At 40.7% G+C, this 22,189-nt stretch overlaps 1 protein-coding gene across 5 annotated transcripts; it reads left to right on the top strand.

Moving 5' to 3' along the window:
- Window positions 1-211: 211 nt before the first annotated feature.
- On the top strand, window positions 212-20,655 carry trpm6 (transient receptor potential cation channel, subfamily M, member 6). Of its 5 annotated transcripts, none has more exons than XM_080049793.1 (40): window positions 212-263; window positions 534-613; window positions 842-880; window positions 1,906-2,095; window positions 2,324-2,537; window positions 2,742-2,866; window positions 3,011-3,182; window positions 3,294-3,468; window positions 3,612-3,735; window positions 3,816-3,888; window positions 4,206-4,306; window positions 4,432-4,566; window positions 5,187-5,240; window positions 5,438-5,572; window positions 5,711-5,836; window positions 6,154-6,422; window positions 6,753-6,981; window positions 7,240-7,392; window positions 7,508-7,663; window positions 8,708-8,836; window positions 9,435-9,686; window positions 9,774-9,948; window positions 11,564-11,678; window positions 11,775-11,971; window positions 12,108-12,240; window positions 12,544-12,982; window positions 15,205-15,826; window positions 16,106-16,200; window positions 16,325-16,427; window positions 16,646-16,692; window positions 16,824-16,888; window positions 16,983-17,008; window positions 17,126-17,176; window positions 17,310-17,375; window positions 17,502-17,800; window positions 17,997-18,079; window positions 18,186-18,391; window positions 18,516-18,567; window positions 18,682-18,794; window positions 19,573-20,655. In XM_080049793.1, the coding sequence occupies exons 4-40, from the start codon at window positions 1,925-1,927 to the stop codon at window positions 19,665-19,667; spliced, it is 5,775 nt and encodes a 1,924-aa protein (XP_079905919.1). In that variant the 5' UTR covers window positions 212-263; window positions 534-613; window positions 842-880; window positions 1,906-1,924; the 3' UTR covers window positions 19,668-20,655. The 5 variants fall into 5 exon arrangements, with proteins under 5 accessions (XP_079905919.1, XP_079905916.1, XP_079905917.1 ...); XM_080049790.1 differs by lacking the exon at window positions 212-263 and adding an exon at window positions 355-397; XM_080049791.1 differs by lacking the exon at window positions 212-263 and adding an exon at window positions 355-397 and having other exon boundaries at window positions 5,193-5,240.
- Window positions 20,656-22,189: the final 1,534 nt, after the last annotated feature.

Genomic DNA, 22,189 nt, shown 5'->3' on the forward strand with positions numbered 1-22,189 from the left:
TCTATTTATTGTAAAAACACTGAGCTGCATCAGCTACACTGCTGGACACTGTTTAGTGTTTACACAGTCTGACCCTGGGAGGGAGCAAGCCAGCCCCAAGCCATGTGTACTACTAATACCAGGAAGGGGATGTGTGTATGTTTCCTACTAACAATGTTCTGCTCAGTAAGGCCATTGTTAAATTAGACTGGGAAACGGAGCACAGGAGTAGCACAGACCTTGAAAGACCACGAAGAACAGACTCTTGTGAAGTTGAATGAAAGGTTGACTGTTTTATGTCCCTTCCTGTCAGTGTTTTAAGGAGTGTAGGTTTCTATTACGGGGAGGGACCTACGGTTAGTTCCCTGTTTTCAGCATGTAAGCAGCTGCCGGCACTGCAATGAGCTTCACTGAGAAGGTCACTGCCTTTTTTTTATAAGGAATCGTGTGTGTTTTTTTGTTGGAGGATGATATAACTGTAAAGTCCAGAATATAGTTCTTAGCTGTTCCAGGATCTGTTTATTGTAAGCAAATATGTTGTTTCTCTTTTCCAGTCACGGAAGTCTTGGATCGAGGAAACTTTCTTCAAGAGAGAGTGTGTGAAGTTTATCCCTTCGTCTCGGGATTTACACAGGTGAACTGGAAACTGATGATTTTAAAAAAAGTGTGTCAAGTACAAGTTTTTACGATTCTCAGAATAAATACAAGATGGTTTGTTTAGTTATTGCATTGTTTAATATCAACAGCAGTGGTTGGAAGCTACATTTTTCTGAGGGCAAAACTATTTGGCACTCAGCCATATCTTCCGGGAATAGAGATGATGTGGATTCTTTGATAATGTGTTATTTCCTGTTTCTTACAGATGTAATCCAGTATGTCAAATATGCCAAAGCTTGATCAGGTATGATTCATGAATTGTGTGTTTATATGTCTTTATACCATTCTCTAACACACTGTATTCGCCTCCTCCTACATCCCACTCCCTATTCCGATGAAGCTATTGTTTTATTATTGTTTGGATGTTTGGTATTTTAAACCACACCCTTTATTTCACAATCTCCTCCCTTTGCATGTTTCTCTCATCTCTTGCTAGTTCTAGTTCCCTTGCGTACTTAGAAATTAACTTTTTGTTAACTGTGTCACAAACTGGCTCAATGAAGGTGTCTTGCAATATGTAAAAAATAAATAAACTAAGGGCAGTTGCTGGCGTCATCAGTGCAAGAGAGGTATGAATAAGAGAGATTCAAGATTGTTTATTTGTCATATGCACAACAATTCCAGAAGCAGTCGTTGGCAGTGAAATTCTTGAGCATCAGGCTCCGATCAACTATGCGATATAAAAAGAAAAGTATAAGAGAAATACACAAGTGAAAAGAGCAACCTGAGATCCAAACAAGCAAAAAAGTAGTGCAAAGACACAGTGCAGAGTTTAATTGAGGTGATAAGGTGCACCATATAAATATAAAGTAAAATGCAAAATTAAATAAAATTAAGGGTAAACAAAAAAGAATACTGTACATGGAATAAAATAATGTGAAATTAAAAAAAGATTTATACGTGATTTTTACAGATTGATGTGCATGAATTCTGTGTGCTTTGAAATGATAAAAACAACCATCATAGATAATTAGACCCAAGGACAAAGGGAGGTGAAGAGGAAGGGAGGGAGACAGGAAAAGGGGAGGAATTGTGGCAGACTGGCTTAAATAGGTCAGATGCAGGCCTGTCAGGTGCCTGTGAATTATACCCAACAACCTGACCTTGATTTGGGGATGCTTTGCCTAAAAATAAATCCTTTCCTTACCTTAAAAAAAGAGTCATACACTTTAAGTGAATGATGTGTCTTTGCAAATGTGCACCTGCTATGCTCAATTAAATTGTCTTTCCACCGGCTATGCTCAATGCAATAATCTTTCCGTTGGCCAGATGTTGTTGTGGCCGCCTGATGGGGGAGCACTCTTGGCAAGAGTCCCTTCCCCCCACATCCCTCTATCCTGGTCCTGGTCAGGACCTGAAAGAGGACTGGTCCATTGAGCTCCACACTAAAGCCAGTCCCACCAATGCCTATGGGACCGTAGACTTTGAGGACACTGCCACGCGCGTCTGTCGGGCCAAGGTCAGCAAGTCTACTAGCTGTACAGTAAAGGTTTTTCTATGCCAAAGGAACATTTTGGTTGTTTGCTCAATTGTCAAACCATTTGATAACTTTGATACTTTTCTACATGGAATAACTCCCTTTTAAGATCTCAGTTACCAGACAGGGGTGTGTCTTTTGACAGTTCTATTAACAAGCTTTGGTTGAGACTCTCAGTCGCTAAAAAAATACTGTATGTTTCCTTTTCAGTATGTTCGTGTGGCTGTGGACTCGAAGCCAGATGCGCTGCTCCAGCTGATGCTGAAGGAGTGGCAGATGGAGAGACCCAAGCTACTACTAACCGTCCAGGGAGGCTCAGAGAACTTCACTCTGCCCCCTAAAGTCAAGCAGGCCTTCAGCAAAGGGCTGATGGCTGCTGCCCTCAGCACAGGGGCATGGATACTGACTGATGGCATTAACACAGGTAGGAGTTCAAAATTGTTGTAAGATTTGCGTGTGGTCAATACTTCTTGTAACTCTTGGGCTAGTTTCTGATATGCCTTTATGATTGTTACTCAGCCAGATGGTGTTTTTGATCCTGTAAAATTAAATCGGCTACATTTTTAAAATATTTACTGTTTAATTATACATTTGATGTGCATACAGCTGCTCTTTGCATCTTCTCTAGGTGTGTCTAAGTATGTGGGCGAGGCAGTGAAAACGTTTGGGGGCCATGACCTGAGGACGAGAAGCACAGTTGGCATCACTCCATGGGGAGTCATTGACAATAACAAGGACCTCATAGGCAGAGATGTGAGCCGTAGAATCTTACCTTTTGTTAAATGAGTTTGCATCAATGGGACACTGAATATGTGTAATACACCATCGTAACGCATTGTTTTGCTATGATTTACTACTGGCCAGCTCTTGATGCAAGTTTTCCTTAACATGGTTCAGGTGTTCAGGCCCTACCAGCCACTGGGGAACCCTTTGAGCAAGAGGGCCTGTCTCAATGGTTTCCACTCCCACTTTCTGTTGGTGGACGATGGAACGCTGAGGAAACATGGCTGCCAGCAGGGCCTCAGGAGGAAGCTGGAGAAACTCATCCAACTACAGAAGATACACCCTCGTGAGTCACATGTGTGTGCAATACCGACAGAAAGAGAGAACATGTCATGTGGGTAATAGATGTGATTACATGTGACGAATGCCATATGCCCCTACCCTTCTTTCTTTGTAGGACTGAACCAAGGAGTGCCTGTAGTGTGTGTAGTAGTGGAAGGAGGCCCCCCCATTGTGTCCACAGTGTTGGACTATGTAAGCAATGTGCCCCCTGTTCCGGTGTTTGTGTTTGAGGGATCGGGCAGGGCTGCTGACCTGATCGCCTTCTTACACAAGCATACATCTGTTGACAGGTATGCATGCCTACAGTACCTAAATGTAGCTATGGCAGTAGATCTAAGCATCTCCATAATTGTATACAATTCTGCTACATTTCACATGTAGCAACTGCTTAATGGGCAGACTTGTTCACATGTTCACTGTTTCCTTTTTCTAGGCTGTTGGATACTGACATTAAAGAGGACTTCCTTGTGAGGATTGGAGATGTGTTTGGAGTTGACAGAGCAGAAGCCTTACTGCTCTACAATCTCCTCCTGCAGTGTATGGATCACAGACAGTCTGTAAGTAAACAATGTTTGGGAAAGTGTGTGTCATGATTCAGCCTGTGTTCTTACATCCCTTGACTATCTTTGATCAACAGATCACCATCTTTGACTCAGAGTCAGAGGACCAAATGGCTCCAGATGCAGCTATTTTGACAACTACTCTCAAGGGTACTGTTTCTCTTCTCTTGGTTGGGACAATAGATGTTTTTGCTGCAGACTTTATAACTTGTCATAGCAGGAAATAAACATGCAGGTTTAATTGATACCATTAACAATTCTGCATATTTTGTGGTGTTAACATTCTAGGGGTAAACTAGGCAGACTTATTGCTGGACTTGAAGGGAACAACAATCAGTCATTTACATCGGGCTTTTCCTGCTATGAGAAATTAAAATATCAGCTGTGAGAAATGTGTTTGTATAGTCTAGGAACTCAGATATTTAAGTTTGTTTGTATATATTTGTTTTTCTCTGAATGATGCAAAGGCACTAAGGCCAGTCCTGCGGAGCAGCTGAGTATGACCCTAGCCTGGGATAGGGCTGACATTGCACAGAAAAATGTCCTGGTGTACGGACAGCATTGGCAGGTAAGACTGAACGAGTGAATCACTGCTGCAAGCTGTTCTGTGTTTATGTGTTTACACAGAGAATATTGCACATTATAACAATATCCATAGCAGTCATAATCATAATTATTGGGTTTTGTATGTAGTTGGGCTCCTTGGAGCAGGCCATGCTGGATGCTCTGGTGATGGACCGTGTCAGTTTTGTCAAACTGCTGATTGACAATGGCATGACAATGAGCCGCTTTCTTACTGTGGATCGCCTCGAGGAGCTTTATAACACGGTTGTTATCACATATTAAAGTACCTCCTTCTACTGTTTGTGACACTCTATTTTCTTCACAACTTCTTATTTACTTGTCTCATTGCTCAAGAATAGAAATGCAACGTTGACATAAATTTAAGAAAACATTACTTTTATTCAACAATATTTTTTCTAGTCTTGCTGTATGATTTCCCCATGGCTTACACTTTTCTACATATACCAAATAAATTTGATATTTTCGTTCAATGCACAAATTCAAAAAACTGTGTCTTTGATTGAAATCACTGGATGTGTTTTGTACCACTTGGGTTTCCTGGTCAATTGCATTCAGGGTATTTTCCTAGTTGTTACTTTAAGATGCTTCAGAGATCGCAAGACTCTTTATCGTGAGCACACTTACACTTGGCTTTCCCCACACTGCCTTTATCTTTTGTGTTTTAAAGCCTGTTTCCTTATTCATAACTCTGGGATAATAGGCCCCCTAAAAACAGAGCTTCTACTGTATATGCAGTATGCAACTGTGTGAAAAAGTAACCACTAGCTTTTCTTTATTTCTATTTTTTTGTTGTCTAGTGTTGCTGATATTTTCTCTCTATGTGCCTACTGTCTCTGATAAATCATACAAATTCCTATCTTCAGTCACAGGGGCAGACGGGCTGCTTCCTCCACCACCTGGTTGAAGATGCCAAACAGGTTAGTGGTTGGGATGAGAATGCCTTTTATCGATATGAATATTGAATTACACAACAAACAACACTGTTTATGCAGCCATTATTGGCTTTTGCACAAAATATGGAGTTGAGCTGCATTTATGTGTGCTTAGGTATATAATGATAGTTTCTTTTTTATTTACAATAGCAGCTAAATATAATATACATGTGTTTGTGTAGACTTCTCTTCCCATAGGTTACCGTCTTTCTCTCATTGACATGGGCCTGGTGATAGAGTACCTCATAGGTGGAGCTTATCGCAGCATCTATACAAGGAAACACTTCAGAGCTGCCTACAACCGCCTACAGGACAAAGTGAGCATCAGCAGTTCTTAACTCCTTTTGGTCTTGTTCTCCCCCGGGAAAAGGGGGTTTGACATGGTTAGTATTGTGTATATGTTTGACCTTCTTACAAATAATGCAGTCCCCTTGTTGCTATTTCTTTGTGTATAGGGGAATAGGCGGGCCAGCTCCGCCTCCTTGTTCAAACAGAGACGAGGATTAATAGTAAACCCTGAGAGGGGCAGGGGTCTCCAGGACATGCATTTCTTTAGAACTGCTCAACCCTACAAACCCAAGGTTGGTGGGGAATTGATTTCAGCACTGTCATATAAAAAACAATCCTTAAATTATATAGATTAAGCCATTTAACTTCATGCATTATGTGTTTTTTTTGTTTTCTTTTTGAGTCTCTAAGACAGTCCTAACATCTAAACAACAGCCTTTTACAAAAGCTGTAAAGTTTTTACATTCTAAATTCTAATTCTGTCTTAGTATCTTGCATCTGTTCTCATTTTTCATATTTCTCCCCCTTTTCCTTTTTTCCTTGTGAAATCCCTTCTTCTTTATTCTTCTTTTCTTGTTGATTTTCCCCCCAAACCCATAAACTCTTTCAGGAAGATGTGTCACCCGGCAGCAGTCCAGAGATCACGTTTGGCCCTGGCATTGATGATGCTCCGCTGGTGGCTCCCTTCAACGTCAACGACCTGTTTGTGTGGGCCGTTCTTTATCAGCGTCAGCCAATGGCACTTTTCCTGTGGCAGCATGGCGAGGAAGCAATAGGACGTGCCACAGTGGCCTGTAAGCTGTACCGCTCCATGGCCTTTGAGGCACGGCAGAGCAGTATGGATGACAACATTTCAGAGCGATTCAAAACATTTTCGCTGTGAGTGTATGTGTGTTACTGTGTGGGTTTTGATACTTACATCATAATAAAGGTTTGTAGCAGCACAATATAAAGGCATACTATTTCCATGGTTAGTATAACATAAACAAACGCTCGCCAAACATTCGCTGGAGATCCCTTTTAAGATTAAATCAGTCATTTTGACCATTTAAATTTCGGTCTGGTCTAGTTCTGTCTGTGTATTAAAAGGTCCTTTTATCTATTAGCTATGTTTGGCGCCATGTTCTGTATCATTCATATGGACTTTATGCAATTGTTTCTATGAAAACCTGCATATGATTGCATGTCTCTGCTGTGTCTGTGTCTTAGTGAGTTTGGTCAGCTGGCGGTGGACGTGTTAGATGGTGCATTTCGTCAGAACGAGCAGATGGCCATGAAGTTGTTGACTTCAGAGATGGAAGCGTGGAGCCGCTTCACCTGTCTGCAGATGGCTGTCTCTTCATGTCATAGACCATTTGTCTCACACTCCTGCACCCAGACCCTCCTCACAGATCTCTGGACTGGTCCACTCAACATGAGAAAAAACTCCTTCTTGAAGGTTCATGTTGTGAAACTTGCAGAACTTGTCGGATGAACAAGAAAATAATTCCATGTTATTTTAAAATGTATTACACCTGTTTTAACACCATCATAGACATACGCTTCAATAGTACTACTATCCCTTTTATTGCATAACATTTGATCCAATGTGAATCAGTTTTGCTTACCTAAACTTATTATTGAAGGTACAGTTTCCTGATTTATCTGATAAGATGTAACAAGCCTACATGTCACACCTATACACTCTTTCTTTCAGATCATTTTGAGCCTTCTTCTGCCCCCCGCCATCCTGCTACTGGAGTTTAAAAGCAAAGCTGAAATGTGCCATGTACCACAGCTTCATGAGACAATGCTGTTTGGACTTGACTCTGTGAAGTCAGTTCCAACCCACGAGGGAACAGATCACACGGTAAAGTGCTGGCAGTGCAGTTATCAAGTACTGTTTTGTTTTCAAACTGAAACTGGAATCCTAATAGTCTTGGAATCATATTGTCTCACCCTCCTTTCTTCCTCACCTACCATAGAGCAGTCTGGATGCAGAGGGAGGCCCGTCTTTCCAGGACAAATATCTTGGTCCTGCGTCAAACACTGTATCCTCCGTGACTGTGCATTCCCGGTCCTGGTTCAAAAGACTGTATGAGTTTTACACAGCTCCTGTTGTCAAGTTCTGGTTTCACACAGTAAGTTGTGTGCATCTTGTTATACTATACAATACCATACTATACTACAAATCTAGGGTAGCAAAATTTCGGGAATTTTCAAAGTTGGAAACTTTCCATGGGAATTAACGGGAATTTATGGGAATTAACGGGAATAAACGAGAATTAACAGGAATATACGGGAATTTATTAAATTTAAAGCAAACCAAATGCACTAAATCCTTCTAACTATATAATTTCAGTCCTGGCAAACGTTGTAGACTGTAAAAAGCAGTTTTTTCAACTATGTTTTATAATATTTATGAACATTAAACTTCAAATCTGATTTTCTTTAAAGTTTATTGAGACACCCAACTTGATATCAAATATTGCTTTTTACAAGACCAGGTTTACAGAGGCTTAAACAGTGATTTTAAATATAGCTGGGGAAAATATATTTTAGCATAATCTTGACTAAAACAACCAGATTTCATGCAAGTACACTTTGCAAGTTGCACATAGCACACATCCTACTACAGGGGTACTGAGGCCACGCCCCCTACATGCACTGTGCATTCCTCCATCACATGGGGGGCAATTTACTTAATTTATTGAATGGGTTGGGTCAGACAGTAATATTTTACTCAACATTCATCTTTTTGTTGTTGAGTGAAAGTATTGATTGTTCATAAAATAATCAAAACTTGATAGTTCTGCTTACAAATACTGTAAAGTTCAAATGTAATGTTTTATTGTATTATTTTGCATGGATGTCTGCCTATGACAAAACAAAATGTTTATATGTTTAGATCAATGTTTGGATATGAAAAAAAATCATTTAAATGACCGCCATTTAGTTAATTCCTAGAATTCCCAATTTTGAATATTCCCAAAATTCCTGAGCGAAAGTTCCCGTGGAAAGTTTCCGGAAATTTACCGGAAACTTTCCACCCCTTTGCAACCCTATACAAATCTCATTCTGAACACATTACATGTAACAGATGAGAGTAGCTCCTTGTTTAAGTTGCAGCATGTGTGCTATTAATTTATTTTCTAATATCTCTATTTCTCTGTTTCCACTTTTAGATGTCCTACTTGGTCTTTCTGATGTTGTTCTCCTACGTCATCCTGGTGAATATGGGGGATCAACCCAGTGTTCCGGAGTGGCTGGTCATAGCGTACATCCTGTCCACTGCAGTGGAGAATATGAGAGAGGTGAAAGAGCCAGTAGATTGACATGTTCTCTTGTCTCCCTTGTTATTATTTAACTATTGATGTGTATTTTTGGCATGTTTTTATACTGAAAGGATTATTTAAAAAGGGCAATATTAAACATACATTACATGTAATTAGTACAGAATACAATTCATAGGAATCTTGTTTGATTTAACAACATAGCTGTTGGAGACAAATAATAATTGATAATTGATTGAACATTATTGATTTGTTTATTGATCAGCTATTATTAAAGTCATTTATGAATGAATGCCGGCTGGTAATAGGAATATGATGGTGCAAATTAACAACTCCGCTCCATTGTTTAAAAATGGAGGGCGACATCTAATCTTTATCAGCTGTAGCCAGAAAATACTTTCAATTGCTAATCGCCCGGTAAGGCCTGTTCCTCCACCCCAGTAAGAATGATCCTTTTTGTGACAAGAAAGAATAATGAACAGAAAAATGAAGGAACAGTTGTGGCTCATTGGTTGTGTCTAATGCAGCTTATGTCCCGTGATATAAAAGGAAAATGTTGATCATATAACGCTCAGTGCAACAAAACATAACAATATACAAATATTTACCCTTTTATTAGGTTCTAATGTCTGAGCCAAGGAAGCTGAGCCAGAAGCTGAAGATTTGGTTCTCAGAGTACTGGAACATATCAGAATTCATTGCCATTCTCCTCTTCCTGGCTGGGCTGGTGATGCGTTGGCAAGCTGAGCCCTACCGGTCGGCAGGACGCATCAGTTACTGTCTGGACATCATATTCTGGTTCGTCAGGGTGATGGATCTGCTGGCTGTCAATCAGCATGCTGGCCCTTATCTCACCATGATCACTAAGATGGTGGGTAGAGACTGTACACTTCTTGTTGCAGAGAGGACTAAAATGGAATAAAAAAGTCACCCCTCTCTCTCCTCCATGTCTGTCCAGACCAGGAATATGTTCTTCATCGTGGTGATGATGGCAATAGTGCTGCTGAGCTTCGGGGTCTCCAGGAAGTCCATCCTGTCACCAGATGAAGAGCCCTCCTGGAGCCTGGCTCGAGACGTAGTCTTCCAGCCGTACTGGATGATCTTTGGAGAGGTCTACGCAGGGGAGATAGATGGTTAGTGGTTCTATAGAAAACCATGTCCTAGATACTCAGTGCTGATTTAAAGCCCATATAATTCAACCTTGATGACATTGATATGGCCTTGCGTTTTTTAGTGGAGGAACTTGCTGCAAAGTCCTCTTGCCACTTGTCCATTGCCACAAGAGAAGACACACACACACACACACACACACACACACACACACACACACACACACACACACACATACAAATCTTGTGATGTTAAACTTGGTTAAAGGGAAATTTAGGCCTTGAAGTCACTCAGGGTGTATTCACACTGGGAAAGTCCGCTAGTTCACTTGCTTTGGTCCAGACCAAATAGAGTTTAGATTTTTTTTGTTTGGTGTGGTCCACTTTCATATTGCCCCTTTTGCAAGTGAACCAGCATCACGAAGCAAAACCACACGTGATCTGAGGTCATTCATTCATTGGACAGACATTCTGGGGTGGAGAGAAGCAGGAAAAACGAAGTAAAAACTGCGAAATATATAACTGATACGATATGGGGTTAAAAATAATAAATAAATAAATAAATAAATAAATAGGCCAACATCTAGCCTATAAATAAAATAAAATAAACATAAAATTAGTGTTGTTTCATATGGTTATAATATGTAGGCCTGTGTCAATGTGTGGCTTGTAGCCTACGATGTGAAACATAATATTTACTGTATTTTTGCTGCTGGACGTGCGGCTCGCGAGGAATAGGCTCAAGCTGACACACAGCTGATTTAGCCGTGTGTCAGCTGGGTGTGAGTTCGGCGCGGCTCAGCTCCAAACTGACACAGGGATGGTATTGACGGTACCGTAACATGGGATGCAAAGTAAAAACACGCACTTCATACAAAGCGCAGCGTGAACCTGTTGTCACTGTGCGGGAGACGCTCCCCTCTCCTTCATCTGATCGCTGAACACATCAGCATGTTTACGCGTCCTGTCTATCAAATGTAATATATTCGCTCGGGGCTCCCGGTCAAACCACAACTAATCTTCCTAACAATGGCGACAACAACACTTTCCTATAATGTGAAGCTGACAGCGATTTATTAAAATAGAAAAGGCACAGTGCTTCCTGCAATTGGGTCGGATCGAGTCCGGCCAAATTCACACCACAAACGAACTGCATTAGAGTGCGTTTTGAAGCGCATCGAGACCACCTCTTCAACTGGGTCTCGGAGCGTTTGTTTGGTCCGCCCCCGAGTGCGATTGCTGTATTCACACCTGTCTGAAAGATGCGCACCGAAGGCGGAAGTGCATCTGAGTTCGTTTCAACTGAACTAAACACGGCATGTGTGAATACACCCTCAGTGTCGAGTGAGGCTGGTTTGACTCGTCTTTTTATTTTTTTCCCCTTTTTACAATTTGTGCTTTTCATTGCAGGCTAAAGGTGTATGTGATGATTATCCTTATTGTGCAACCAAATTAATGTCAATTTAGTCTTTTTCCTATTTTTTGGTCAAAGCTCTGTTTGTGCAAAATCATGCCGTTGATCCAAATTTAGAATGACAAGATGTTTACAAGATGTTAATGACCCTAAACATTTTACAGTCTGTTCCCATTGTCAATGTGTAAGGTCTGCGTGTGTGTTTGTTTGTGTGTGTGTTAACAGCATGTGACGACGGCAAACCGTGTCCTGCTGCTTCCTTTGTCACCCCATTCCTCCAGGCTGTCTATATGTTCTTCCAGTATATCATCATGGTCAACATTCTCATTGCTTTTTTCAAGTAAGCATGCCTATTCTTTTTTCTTTTTTTTTAAGTGAAGGACCCTCAAGGAAAAGTTTTTTTTAGTTAAATTGACGTTGTCCTTTTCAATAACAGCAACATCTACTTTGACATGGCATCAACATCCAATAAGCTGTGGAAGTACAACCGTTACCGCTACATAATGACCTATCAGGAGAAGCCGTGGCTGCCTCCGCCTCTCATCCTCCTCAGTCACATGACCCTCGGGTTGAGAGCCATCTACAGGAGGTGTAGAGGAGACGCTGGGCGGGAGGAGAGATGTTCTGGACTTAGTGAGTACTCTAGTGTTTATCTGTGGGAACAGAAAACAAATTCAACAGTTACAGTATCTATACACATCTTAGAAGTCACTTCACAGCTTGTGTCCAGTGATAAAGTCACTTCTCTTTTCTGACCCATCCTCAACAGAACTCTTCCTGGGCCATGAGGATTCTAAGAAACTCCATGAGTTTGAGGAGAAATGTGTACAGGCCTACTTCCACGAGAAGAGTGAAGCTCTTCGCGGCAGTCAGATTAACAGGATCGGAGCAACAGCTGAGAGGTTGGATTGATATTCTTATTGATTTTATACATCTTCCTGTCCTACTGACACAGGCTTCACTCCTATGTGTATGTTTGCTTGATGGCACAATATCTTGTTATTTTACATGTAACATACAGTAGTATACACAATGTCATCATTTTGTAAAGTCTGCTGTCAGTGGCTTTAAAAAGCCAGTCGAATTGTGACATTGGTACGAGCTTACACAGTGGTTGTCAGGTGTGAGATTTGGTTCATCACCAAAGGCAAAAAACATGTTTGAAATGTCAAATGTATAATTTTTTAAATGTTTTGTTCCACCAGAACAGAGGAGATGTGCACGATGGTGGGGGAGGTCTCCGAGAAGGTCAACTTCATTCAGGACAGCCTGGCAGAGCTGGACTGTCACCTGGGTCAACTCCAGGACCTTTCGGCTCTGGCTGTGGACACCCTTACTCTGCTCTCCGCTTCCGACAGCCTTCATCAGGAGGAGGCACGCCTGGCTCAATGTCGACCCATTACAGCGTCCCGTCACATCCTCCCTCACAGTTGGTCCCTCCCTCACAGAAGTGGAGTGGACTGTGATGTACTTAGTGTTCGGCGAGCCATGGCTAGGTCTTGTAAAAGTACCCCTCCTTCTTTGCTGAAGGGCTTTACCCTGGTGGCGAGCAGACTGGCATCACAGGAGAGCAATGTCGGAGCCCGGGGGAGCAGGGGAGGAAGACAAGGACACACAGAGGGGGGAGAGGAAGTAACAGAGGAGGTACTTATTAGTTTCTTTTATTGCTGTCATTTCATAATAGTAGCTTTTGTAAGATTGATTGATTGATTTTTATTTTTTTATTTTTTGTTTTTGTGTCCTGCACAAAAAGTGCCAAAGACAGCAATATTAAGTTGCAACATATCAAATGATTCATTCCGAAACAATTTATTACAAAGAATACACATTATTTTACATCTCGGTGTAAAACTAAATATTCTGTCTTCTTTTCCGGTCTTTACCAAGAAAATTAGCTACAAAAAAGGTTCTCATCTTAAAGCACACCTCAAGTTTTTCATACTCATCTAACATAAAGAAATTAGTATAAATTGAAGACATTTTAGTAAAAAGTACATCCGTCAAATCATAAACTAATTGTGAGGGCAGATTTATTTGTAACTATCTAATTGATCTGTTTTTCATATGTATATCACATCAGTTTAACACATGTGCCTTTCCTCTAAGAATGTGCTGACAAAACAGTTGCTTAAACTGTTTTAAGGTTTATTGTGGCTGACCACAATAAACCCTGAGACCCGGGGCCTGTTGCATAAAACTAAGATAAGGGATTAACCTAGGATATTTCGGTTATCCTGGCTTGCGTTAGCCATGATCCAGTTGCATAAAAGCGGAGGGACATAAGTTACCGTGGAGATTTATCCTTTACGTTTAGCCTGTAAAATGGTTATTTAACCTGAACCATTTATAATTAACTTAATTATAATTAGATTAAGATGAAATGATATAAATTATAATAATTTATGTGATAGTCTGTTCATATGGGCGACTGTGGCTCAGGTGGTTAAGCGGGTTGGCCAACGATCCAAGGGTTGGCGGTTCGATCCCCGCCCGGCCACCTGTGTCATGGTTGTTGTGTCCTTGGGCAAGACACTTCACCCACCTTGCCTTGTGTGATTGCTGTATGTTTGAGGTGGTGGTCGGAGGGGCCGTTGGCGCTGAATGGCAGCCACGCTTCTGTCAGTCTGCCCCAGGGCAGCTGTGGCTACTCTCGTAGTTTACCACCACCGGTATGACTGTGTGTGAACGAATTGAACCAGGAACCCTGTAAAGCGTCTTTGAGTGCCTAGGCAATAAAGCGCTATATAAAACCTATCAATTATTATTATTATTATTATTATTATTATTATTATTATTATATTGCGGGCTATATTTATACAATTGATTATCGATGGCAGATGACGTTGCAAATGTGGGTCAAATAAATTCACTTTGTACTTATAACTATATCGAGGTGCATCTGAAACAAAATTAAATATCAATGAAAATTTCCTTTTTTCTGTAATTTAATTCAAAAAGTGAAACTTAAATATATTCTAGATTCATTACACATTAAGTGAAATTAATCTAGAATAAACATACTTTTCAGAAGGTCTACATTTCTGTATTATAAATCCTTTTTTTGATTGGTTATATGCAATATTCTAATATTTTGAGATACAAGATTTTTTATTCCATGATCAATCAATCATCCAAAAAAAGGCCTTACATATTTCACTTTGTGTAATGAATCTAGGAAAGTTTCACTTTTTGAATGGACTTTCCATGCTATTTTTTAAATGCACCTGCAGACTGCTCACTGTCAACTATTTTATCATAAAACAATGCAGGGACATCAAGATCAGTTGGCAGAGAATACATCTGTTGTATGAAATGAACTGCCCCCTGATATACGGTTTAAACTAGCAAGGCATTGTGGGAAAATGGGCCGTCTTTTCCATTTTTACATCAGTAAATCTGTGTTCGATCTCTGGGTCTACTTCTGAAAGCTGTGGGCTGGCACTTAACAGAATTACTTACACCTGGCTTGACAAAGCAGCCCCTTTACATCCTGGATTGGAGTTTATGCAACTGACTAATCCAAAGTGCCCAGGCTAGACTCTGTCAAGGCTGGCTTTATCAATCATCCTGCATATCTTAATTCCACTTTTATGCAATAGGCCCCTGTTTACTCTATTAACCATCTGTTAGTTGACGCCCCTGTTGTTGAATGGGGCCTTAAATGCTCTGTTTGACCATCACATATTGTCAGTCCCATCGGGGGCTGACCGTGTATGTCTGAAGCTTTACACTCTGTACTCTGTTGTTTTGTCTTATTATGAATGTAATTAAATTCTTAAATTCTCTGTGAGTTTAGTTTTCTATTACAGCATGTCGGAATATAGAATTTTCACGACACTAATTACTTGTGCAAATCGTTTGCCTAGGCTTCCATCTCTCACTCGTTCGGAGGCGGAGGTCAAGTCGGTGGTTTCAGGGATCAGACACCTTGTGAGTCCTGTGTGCCATCCTGCTGTGGGTCTACTCTCTCCCTCAGAGGCGTGGAGTCACAACATCCTAAACTCTGGACATGTGACCCATGCCTGTTTCCCAGTCAGCAGGAAACTGCCATGGAAGAGGAGGAGGAAGAAGAAGAAGAAGAAAAAGAAGAGCTAGCGGAGGAAAGGACTCAGGAACAGCTGTCTAACGTACAAGCATCCACTGCCTCTAGCAATGCTGTCCTTCTGTCAGACCCGCGAGACATCTCTGAGGGTTTGGTTAATCCTGCCTTTTCTCAGGACGATGGCCAACCAAGTTCTCGGTCCAGACCCTCCAGCCAATGGGGAAGACCTGTGAAGTCCTCCAGGTGGGCGTGTCTGTCTAGACACGGTCCGTACAGCACCAGCAGGTCTCTGTCATCCAGCATGGAGAATATGACTTTCTCTGGGGCACCCCTCAGTCCAACGAGGGGATCTTTTCCTTCTCTATACGAGCCAATGAACAAAGAGAGTCTGACTGGTGGGAGGGGATTTAAGGATGACACATTGCTACGGTGCAGTAGGAACCGAGGTACTGTTTGTGAGGGTTTGAAAACATAATTCTATATTACAAATTAGTATGCATGACCTCATACATCTTCCTGTTAATAATACAGTCTATGCCATCTTGATTCAATTCTTCTCAAATTAAAAGGCTGGACCTTTATAAGAGACATGTATTATTCAGGTGTGAAGCATTCCTTTTCTCAATGTCTGTCCCTGCTTTGTCTACATCAGTCAACCGAATTGACTTGTGTGTTATCATGCAGCCACACTCTCTAACAGTTCATGTGTGTTGTTGTTTCTGCAGAGTGGTCCAAGTCCTCTGACTTCTCTCAAGTAGACAGCAGAGGCAAATGCCAAAACAGGAAGACAGTGAAGATACAAGAGAGCGGTCCAATCAGTGTAATGTGACAAGATGTGTACTTCTGAGCACACTGTTGAGATTTGTGCACTAAATATCGCATGGAGCATAAACTGTTATGTTTTATATTATGTGACTTCTCGCCTGAACTTCTTCTGCACATAGGAAACAATGCATTCCCACCTGTCTCATGCCAGCTATAGAGGGCAACCGACAATGAGAGGAGAGCCAAAATGTTGGTCTGCTTCTACCAGCCTCAGCCAGCTCAGTAAGGACCTACAGTCCTGTTTAAATGAAATACATGTTCTAATCAGTAACATTGTAAGCATCCCATTGGATGTGAATGCACAACGGCACAAGAGGAAGAATGACAAGCTGGAGAATAAGCAGACGATGAAGAGCTTGTGACCTAATACGATTTGCATTGCTTTTGACAGTGTTTGTTTTGTGTTAGAGATTTGGATATTGAAACTCTCATTATTTCAGATTTCGAACCAATGGATTTTTTGCAGAAGCAAGTGTTTTCCCATCAGGTAATTATGTGCCGGTTTGTGGCAATATACTGTTAAAATTGTGGAAACATTAGACATATTAAGGCAAATTGGATATTTTGACTGAATATGTCGGTGGTATTGGACCAATTATCTGTGCATTAACCCCTTAGGATGTGTGGAGCCCCACTCCTTCAGCATGGAACAGCTGGACAAGATCCATGAGCCGCAGGTCCTCGTAAGTCTGCTTTTATTTTGGGCTTCCATTATATATCGATGCACTTCAAAAATTAAATCAAATATTTTTCTTTATCTTTATGTTTATGTTGCAGTTTACAGAGTGGTTTTGCCCCTGAAGGTAATAATGAACACATTCTTTGACAACTTTAAAATTCTGTTCATATAGTTCCTTATTCATTATTGTGAGATGATCTTTTTTTGTACTTTAATTTCCTCTTTGTTTTGCTTGCTGCAGTGAAGAGCTCCTCATTCCAGTCCACTGACAATTTGTATCCACACTATTCAGGTCTGAGAAAAATATTTTTATATTTTATTATTTGTGGCTACCAATAATTTTGGTGCGCTACATCCTAAAAGTTATTGCACTTGTATTTCAGCTCCAGTGTGGTTTTGACCTGGTTGTGTTTGTGTTTGAGCAGCTATGGAGAGAAACAATCTGATGAGACTGGCTCACACCATTCCTTTCACTCCTGTTTCCATGATGGGTAACCTTTTTGTTAGGTGTCAAAGTCACCTTAAATATTGTTAATTTTATTATCATTATAAAATATGTTTCTTGAATGTCCTTCCATCTCCTTCCTTGCACATGATTTACTGGCTTTGCTCTGCAGGAGGTGAAGAGGTCAGCATCTACTCTCTGGAGGAAGTGCCCTCCGATGCTGAGCCTGAATCAAGCAAAGTCTCTTCCTGGTCGTCACAAGGCCTGTCTGCTATTCTGCAGCCCCTCTGGAGTGAAGAGGGCTCTCTGGATGGGGGTCTGCGGCGGGGCTGCAGGGTGCTGTGTACCTGGGCGGAACGGGATGTGATCAGGCCTGGTCTGGTATATGTAGTCAAATCCTTCAGGTCGGAGGTAGTTCGTGCCTGGCAGAGGTACTTCCATGGTAACACAGCACTGCAGCTATGTTTAAGGGTAAGTCTACCTGCCACTGTAAAGTGCACATAGGTAGGGAAGCACGGAATAGTTCTTGATGACATTTCAAGAAGATGATGGCATGGCCAACTATTAAAATTGCAACTATGTAGTAACATATTCACATTTTTTTATTTCCTGTTGCATTAGTTTCCTATAGCTATAACTGTATGATCAATGTTTGACATCTCTGAAGGAAATCCAGCAGCATAGAGCAGCGCAGAAGATGATGCGAGTGTTCAACCAGGTCAAACCTGATGATATGCACCATTCACCAAGGTGTGTGTGTGTGTGTGTGTGTGTGTGTGTGTGTGAGTGTGTGTTTTTGTCACTTATGCATATGTGTGTGTCCATGGGTTTACCGATTGACTTTTCTTTCCATCAGGTTTCTAGATGTGGCGCTGGTCCTCTGGCATTCAAATGGCGTGTGGCTTACTATTGAGAGGAACATGTCCGGTGACTTCAGGAAGTACAACAACAACACTGGAGAAGAGATCACCCCCTGCTGTTCACTGGAAGAGATGCTGCTAGCCTTCTCCCACTGGACATATGAGTACTCATGCAGAGAGCTTCTTGTGCTTGATATCCAAGGTACATTTCTTTACTGTGTGTGTGTGTGTGTGTGTGTGTGTGTGTGTGTGTGTGTGTGTGTTTTTGCTGTATACCTCTACTAAGCTGTTTTTCTTTCTATATGTATGTGTTATTTTCTTCACAGGAGTAGGAGAGGAGTTGACTGACCCCACAGTCATCATGGCAGATGACCAGAGGTACAGAAACTGGTTATATATTTGGTCCAAAAATCTTTCCCGTTGGATTTTAGAACTTTAGATGGTCTTTAATATACATTCGCAAAACAGATTTATTTTCTGACCCTGTTACAGTGGTAGCAGGGGTGAGATGCTTTTTGGTCCTGATAACCTTGGAGGTGCTGCCATAAGCGCTTTCCTGCAGAAGCACTCTTGCAGCGCCTGCTGCCAAAGACTGGGCCTAGAAGGTCAGAAAGGTTTAGCATTGCATGTGTGTGTGTGTGTGTGTGTGTGTGTGTGTGTGTGTGTGTGTGTGTGTAAAGGCCTAAGAGAATGTGTGCATGATAACTTTGTTAAAATAATTGAAGAGTGAGATTTTTATGTCTTAACCAATATGTGATTTACATTCCTTATTGTTTTGTTCTTCTAGTGCATGGGTGTATATGCATGTATTCGTATGTCACCTCTGTGTCGTCACTCAGGAGGCTGACGTTGGCTCTGAGATAAATCCCAGACAACTTCAAATGAAGACAACACACACCAACAGCCAGCTAATTAAGCCACGAGTGTTCGTTTATTTCTATAACAACACTAGTGTTTGAGGCAAAGGGGTGGGCTCTGCTTTGTGCATTGTGCTCCACGGCCTTTGATTACATATTAATCATGCCTTTGTGCTGGTGATGTGCTGCTGAGACATTAGCTTTGATTAGCTATTAATTAACGTCTCTGGGTAGGCACGATACCAGCATCTAGAGGATAACTGCTCGGAAAGAAACTGCGCTCAAAAACAAACAAGCCCGGCAAACAAACACAAACATTCAGACACAGTTGTTTTGATATTTCAAAGGTGTGTTGTGTTTCCTCTCCCTCTTCTTGTGTTCTCTCCAAGATTTCTCTAACAAATCAAACCAAATTATTCATGCCAGATGCGTGGACTTCCTCCCAGGCCTGCCAGTATTCTCTTTCTTGTGGTAATGACTGTGTTATTGAAGCGACATGTCGCTAACTGATGTTTCTGTTGTTCAGATTTAAGGAAGCACCCGGACAGTTGCAAGAACAGCAGCGAGGCAGAGCCGAAGTCGGGGAAAGAAGATCAAGAGGACGATGAAAAAGGGATGTAGCCTTTGACCAAGGAAGTAGGGAAAAAAGGACACATCCACTTTTACCAACACATATACTGAGACATGATCACCTGAATCATCAGGTGATCGAAATACATATCCTGAATCAGCCCTGATTCTCTGAACCAAGGAGATGGAAGAGTATATCTTATCATGAGCAGTCCTCGACCGGGCACGACATTTATATTGCTGTATTTTGTACAAAGGGTGCTCATATACATTTTCAGTATTAAAAAGGGTTTATATCAATTTGTATGTCATAAATCATAATAGTAACTACATTAATAACATGCTGCTTTTTCAAGACTTCACAAAGTTACATATTACTTTTAATACTTTGACTATAAATATTGAGACAATGACAATTACTGTTATAATACACATACATTATTGATTAATGTGCCAAGGGTAAAAATGTTCCACGTTTGAATAAAAAATGTGTATGTGTGAGACAGAATAACGAGGCAGAAATGCACCCATAAAATGTCTTTTATTTTTTTTCTTCCCACAACAAAATGTCTACAAAAGCGATAAAATATAGAATTTAACAAAAATCACTTCAGACCTTCACATTGTATATACATCTCAAAGGAGGACTCAGTAAGGGCCCTGCATATCTCTGAACTTCAACCCATTCGGATCCATTAAATTTGAGTGTTTACGGCTCTCTTTAATGCAAATAAATGCATTCACTCTTTCACTCTTCATCACGTGAAAATGAAAACAATCTGCAGCAGAGCTCATGGAATTATAATAGAGTCAGAGTTCATAGTCCAGCAGTGTCCCCACAAAAGCATAAAATGTAATAACGATTTGTCAGCGTAATCAAATACACATTTTCCTTGGAGTTCCCCTTTCTTTTTTTGTTTGTTTCTCAAGTAAACTCACACAGTAAAGCATGTATGCCCCACTCTGCCAATCATTTCACTCCTCACTAGTTATGGCACTTTGAAAACAAAAAAATAAGTCTCATTTTATTGTGTTTTTTGTTTTGTTAGTCCTGTGTAAAAGAGGTTATTTTGCCCAAGCACCTTTTAGGTTTCGGTTACAGATTGCTACATTTTGTTTTATTTGCTCTGGCTGGGGTGCAAAGACATTCTAAACAATAAATTAACTATTTTAAACACTACTCCAATTGCACACATGTGTAATGCATCAAGAACGTTTACAAAGCATTGGTAGAGCAAAAATCATGTCATTCTCTCTGTCTCTCACACACACACACTCACACACACACATTCACACAGTTTTCTCAGGAAAGGGAGACAGCAGTTTGGGGTAGAGTATATTGGACTAAGTGTAGGAAATGCATTTCAAACCAAGTGTATTAAAAAATGTTTGCGCAATTTGTCTAAGCCGTCACGTAGAAGGACAACTAGTTTTATTGTGCACTCTGCGTTGTCAACCTGTGTTGATGGGAGTTTTAAAGGCGCATGATGTGTTCAGCTCCTCACACTGAACAGGCTACTCCATAACATTCAGAAGAGATGAACCTCCCCACATCGTACCCTCCCACCGCAGGTTAAGGGTCATTGATCCGGTTTAATAAGGCCAGTTCAGGGCCGGTCACCAACTAAAACATTCAAAGGTTGAGCAAAAAAATAAAATTCTAATTGAAAGACAAATTTTAAATTGGTTGTGTATAAATAAAAACATTTTATTTAAAAATGATTTCAGCTTGTGAAAAATGTTTGCTTCTAACTGACTGAATTGATGTGGAATTTGCCCCAAACCCATTGCCCACCCTGCCAATAACCCCTCCCATGAAACTCACAATATCATGAGAAGAGAAAACACAAATAAGCCCCAAATGTTTCATTGCAATGAAACGTCATGCAAATAGAACAGAACAACAATAGGCTAATAGTAATAGAAGAATAGTAGTCATAATAAGAACAATAATAATAGTAAATAGTAATAAAATAAAAAAACAATCTTAAAATGCAAACATGACAGTAGTAAATGTCTCCAGTTCTTATTGCTACAGTATCTTACTTACAGTGTTGCGTTGTCACTCGTTCTTGCCAGCACATCCCCTCTCATAACCCCATCCCACCCCTCTGATTCACAGTCTAACAAGAGAAAATAAAAACATCACACACAAAAATGTCATATTCAGAGTTGGAATTCACTGTCCCAGGGCTGTTTCGCTTGATTCACAGCTTGCCTGTGGACTTCCCTCACTGTCCCGAAAGCAGCAAAATAATCAGCAAACATGAGTGTACAGTGGTGCAAGAGCACCATCACATACATTATAAGTTTTTTTTCTTCTTCTTCGTGTACTAAGTAACAATGCTTGTCATATAGTCTGGGATCTTAAGAGATTTGGACAGTGAATTCATGCTCTATACACTCATACACACACTTGTCATAGCCTTGTCTGGGCAGATTCCATTGCCGGCATACGTTGGTGGCGTATGCTATTTTTTATCCTACAAAGTTATTCTTTCATAATTAATTTTCTTGTAAATTTGCAAAAATATCAAACCCTCTTTTAATGCAAAGTCAGAAAAAGAGCAGCT

Source organism: Ammodytes marinus (genome assembly GCF_949987685.1).
Source record: "Ammodytes marinus genome assembly, chromosome: 2".
Lineage (NCBI taxonomy): Eukaryota > Metazoa > Chordata > Actinopteri > Uranoscopiformes > Ammodytidae > Ammodytes > Ammodytes marinus.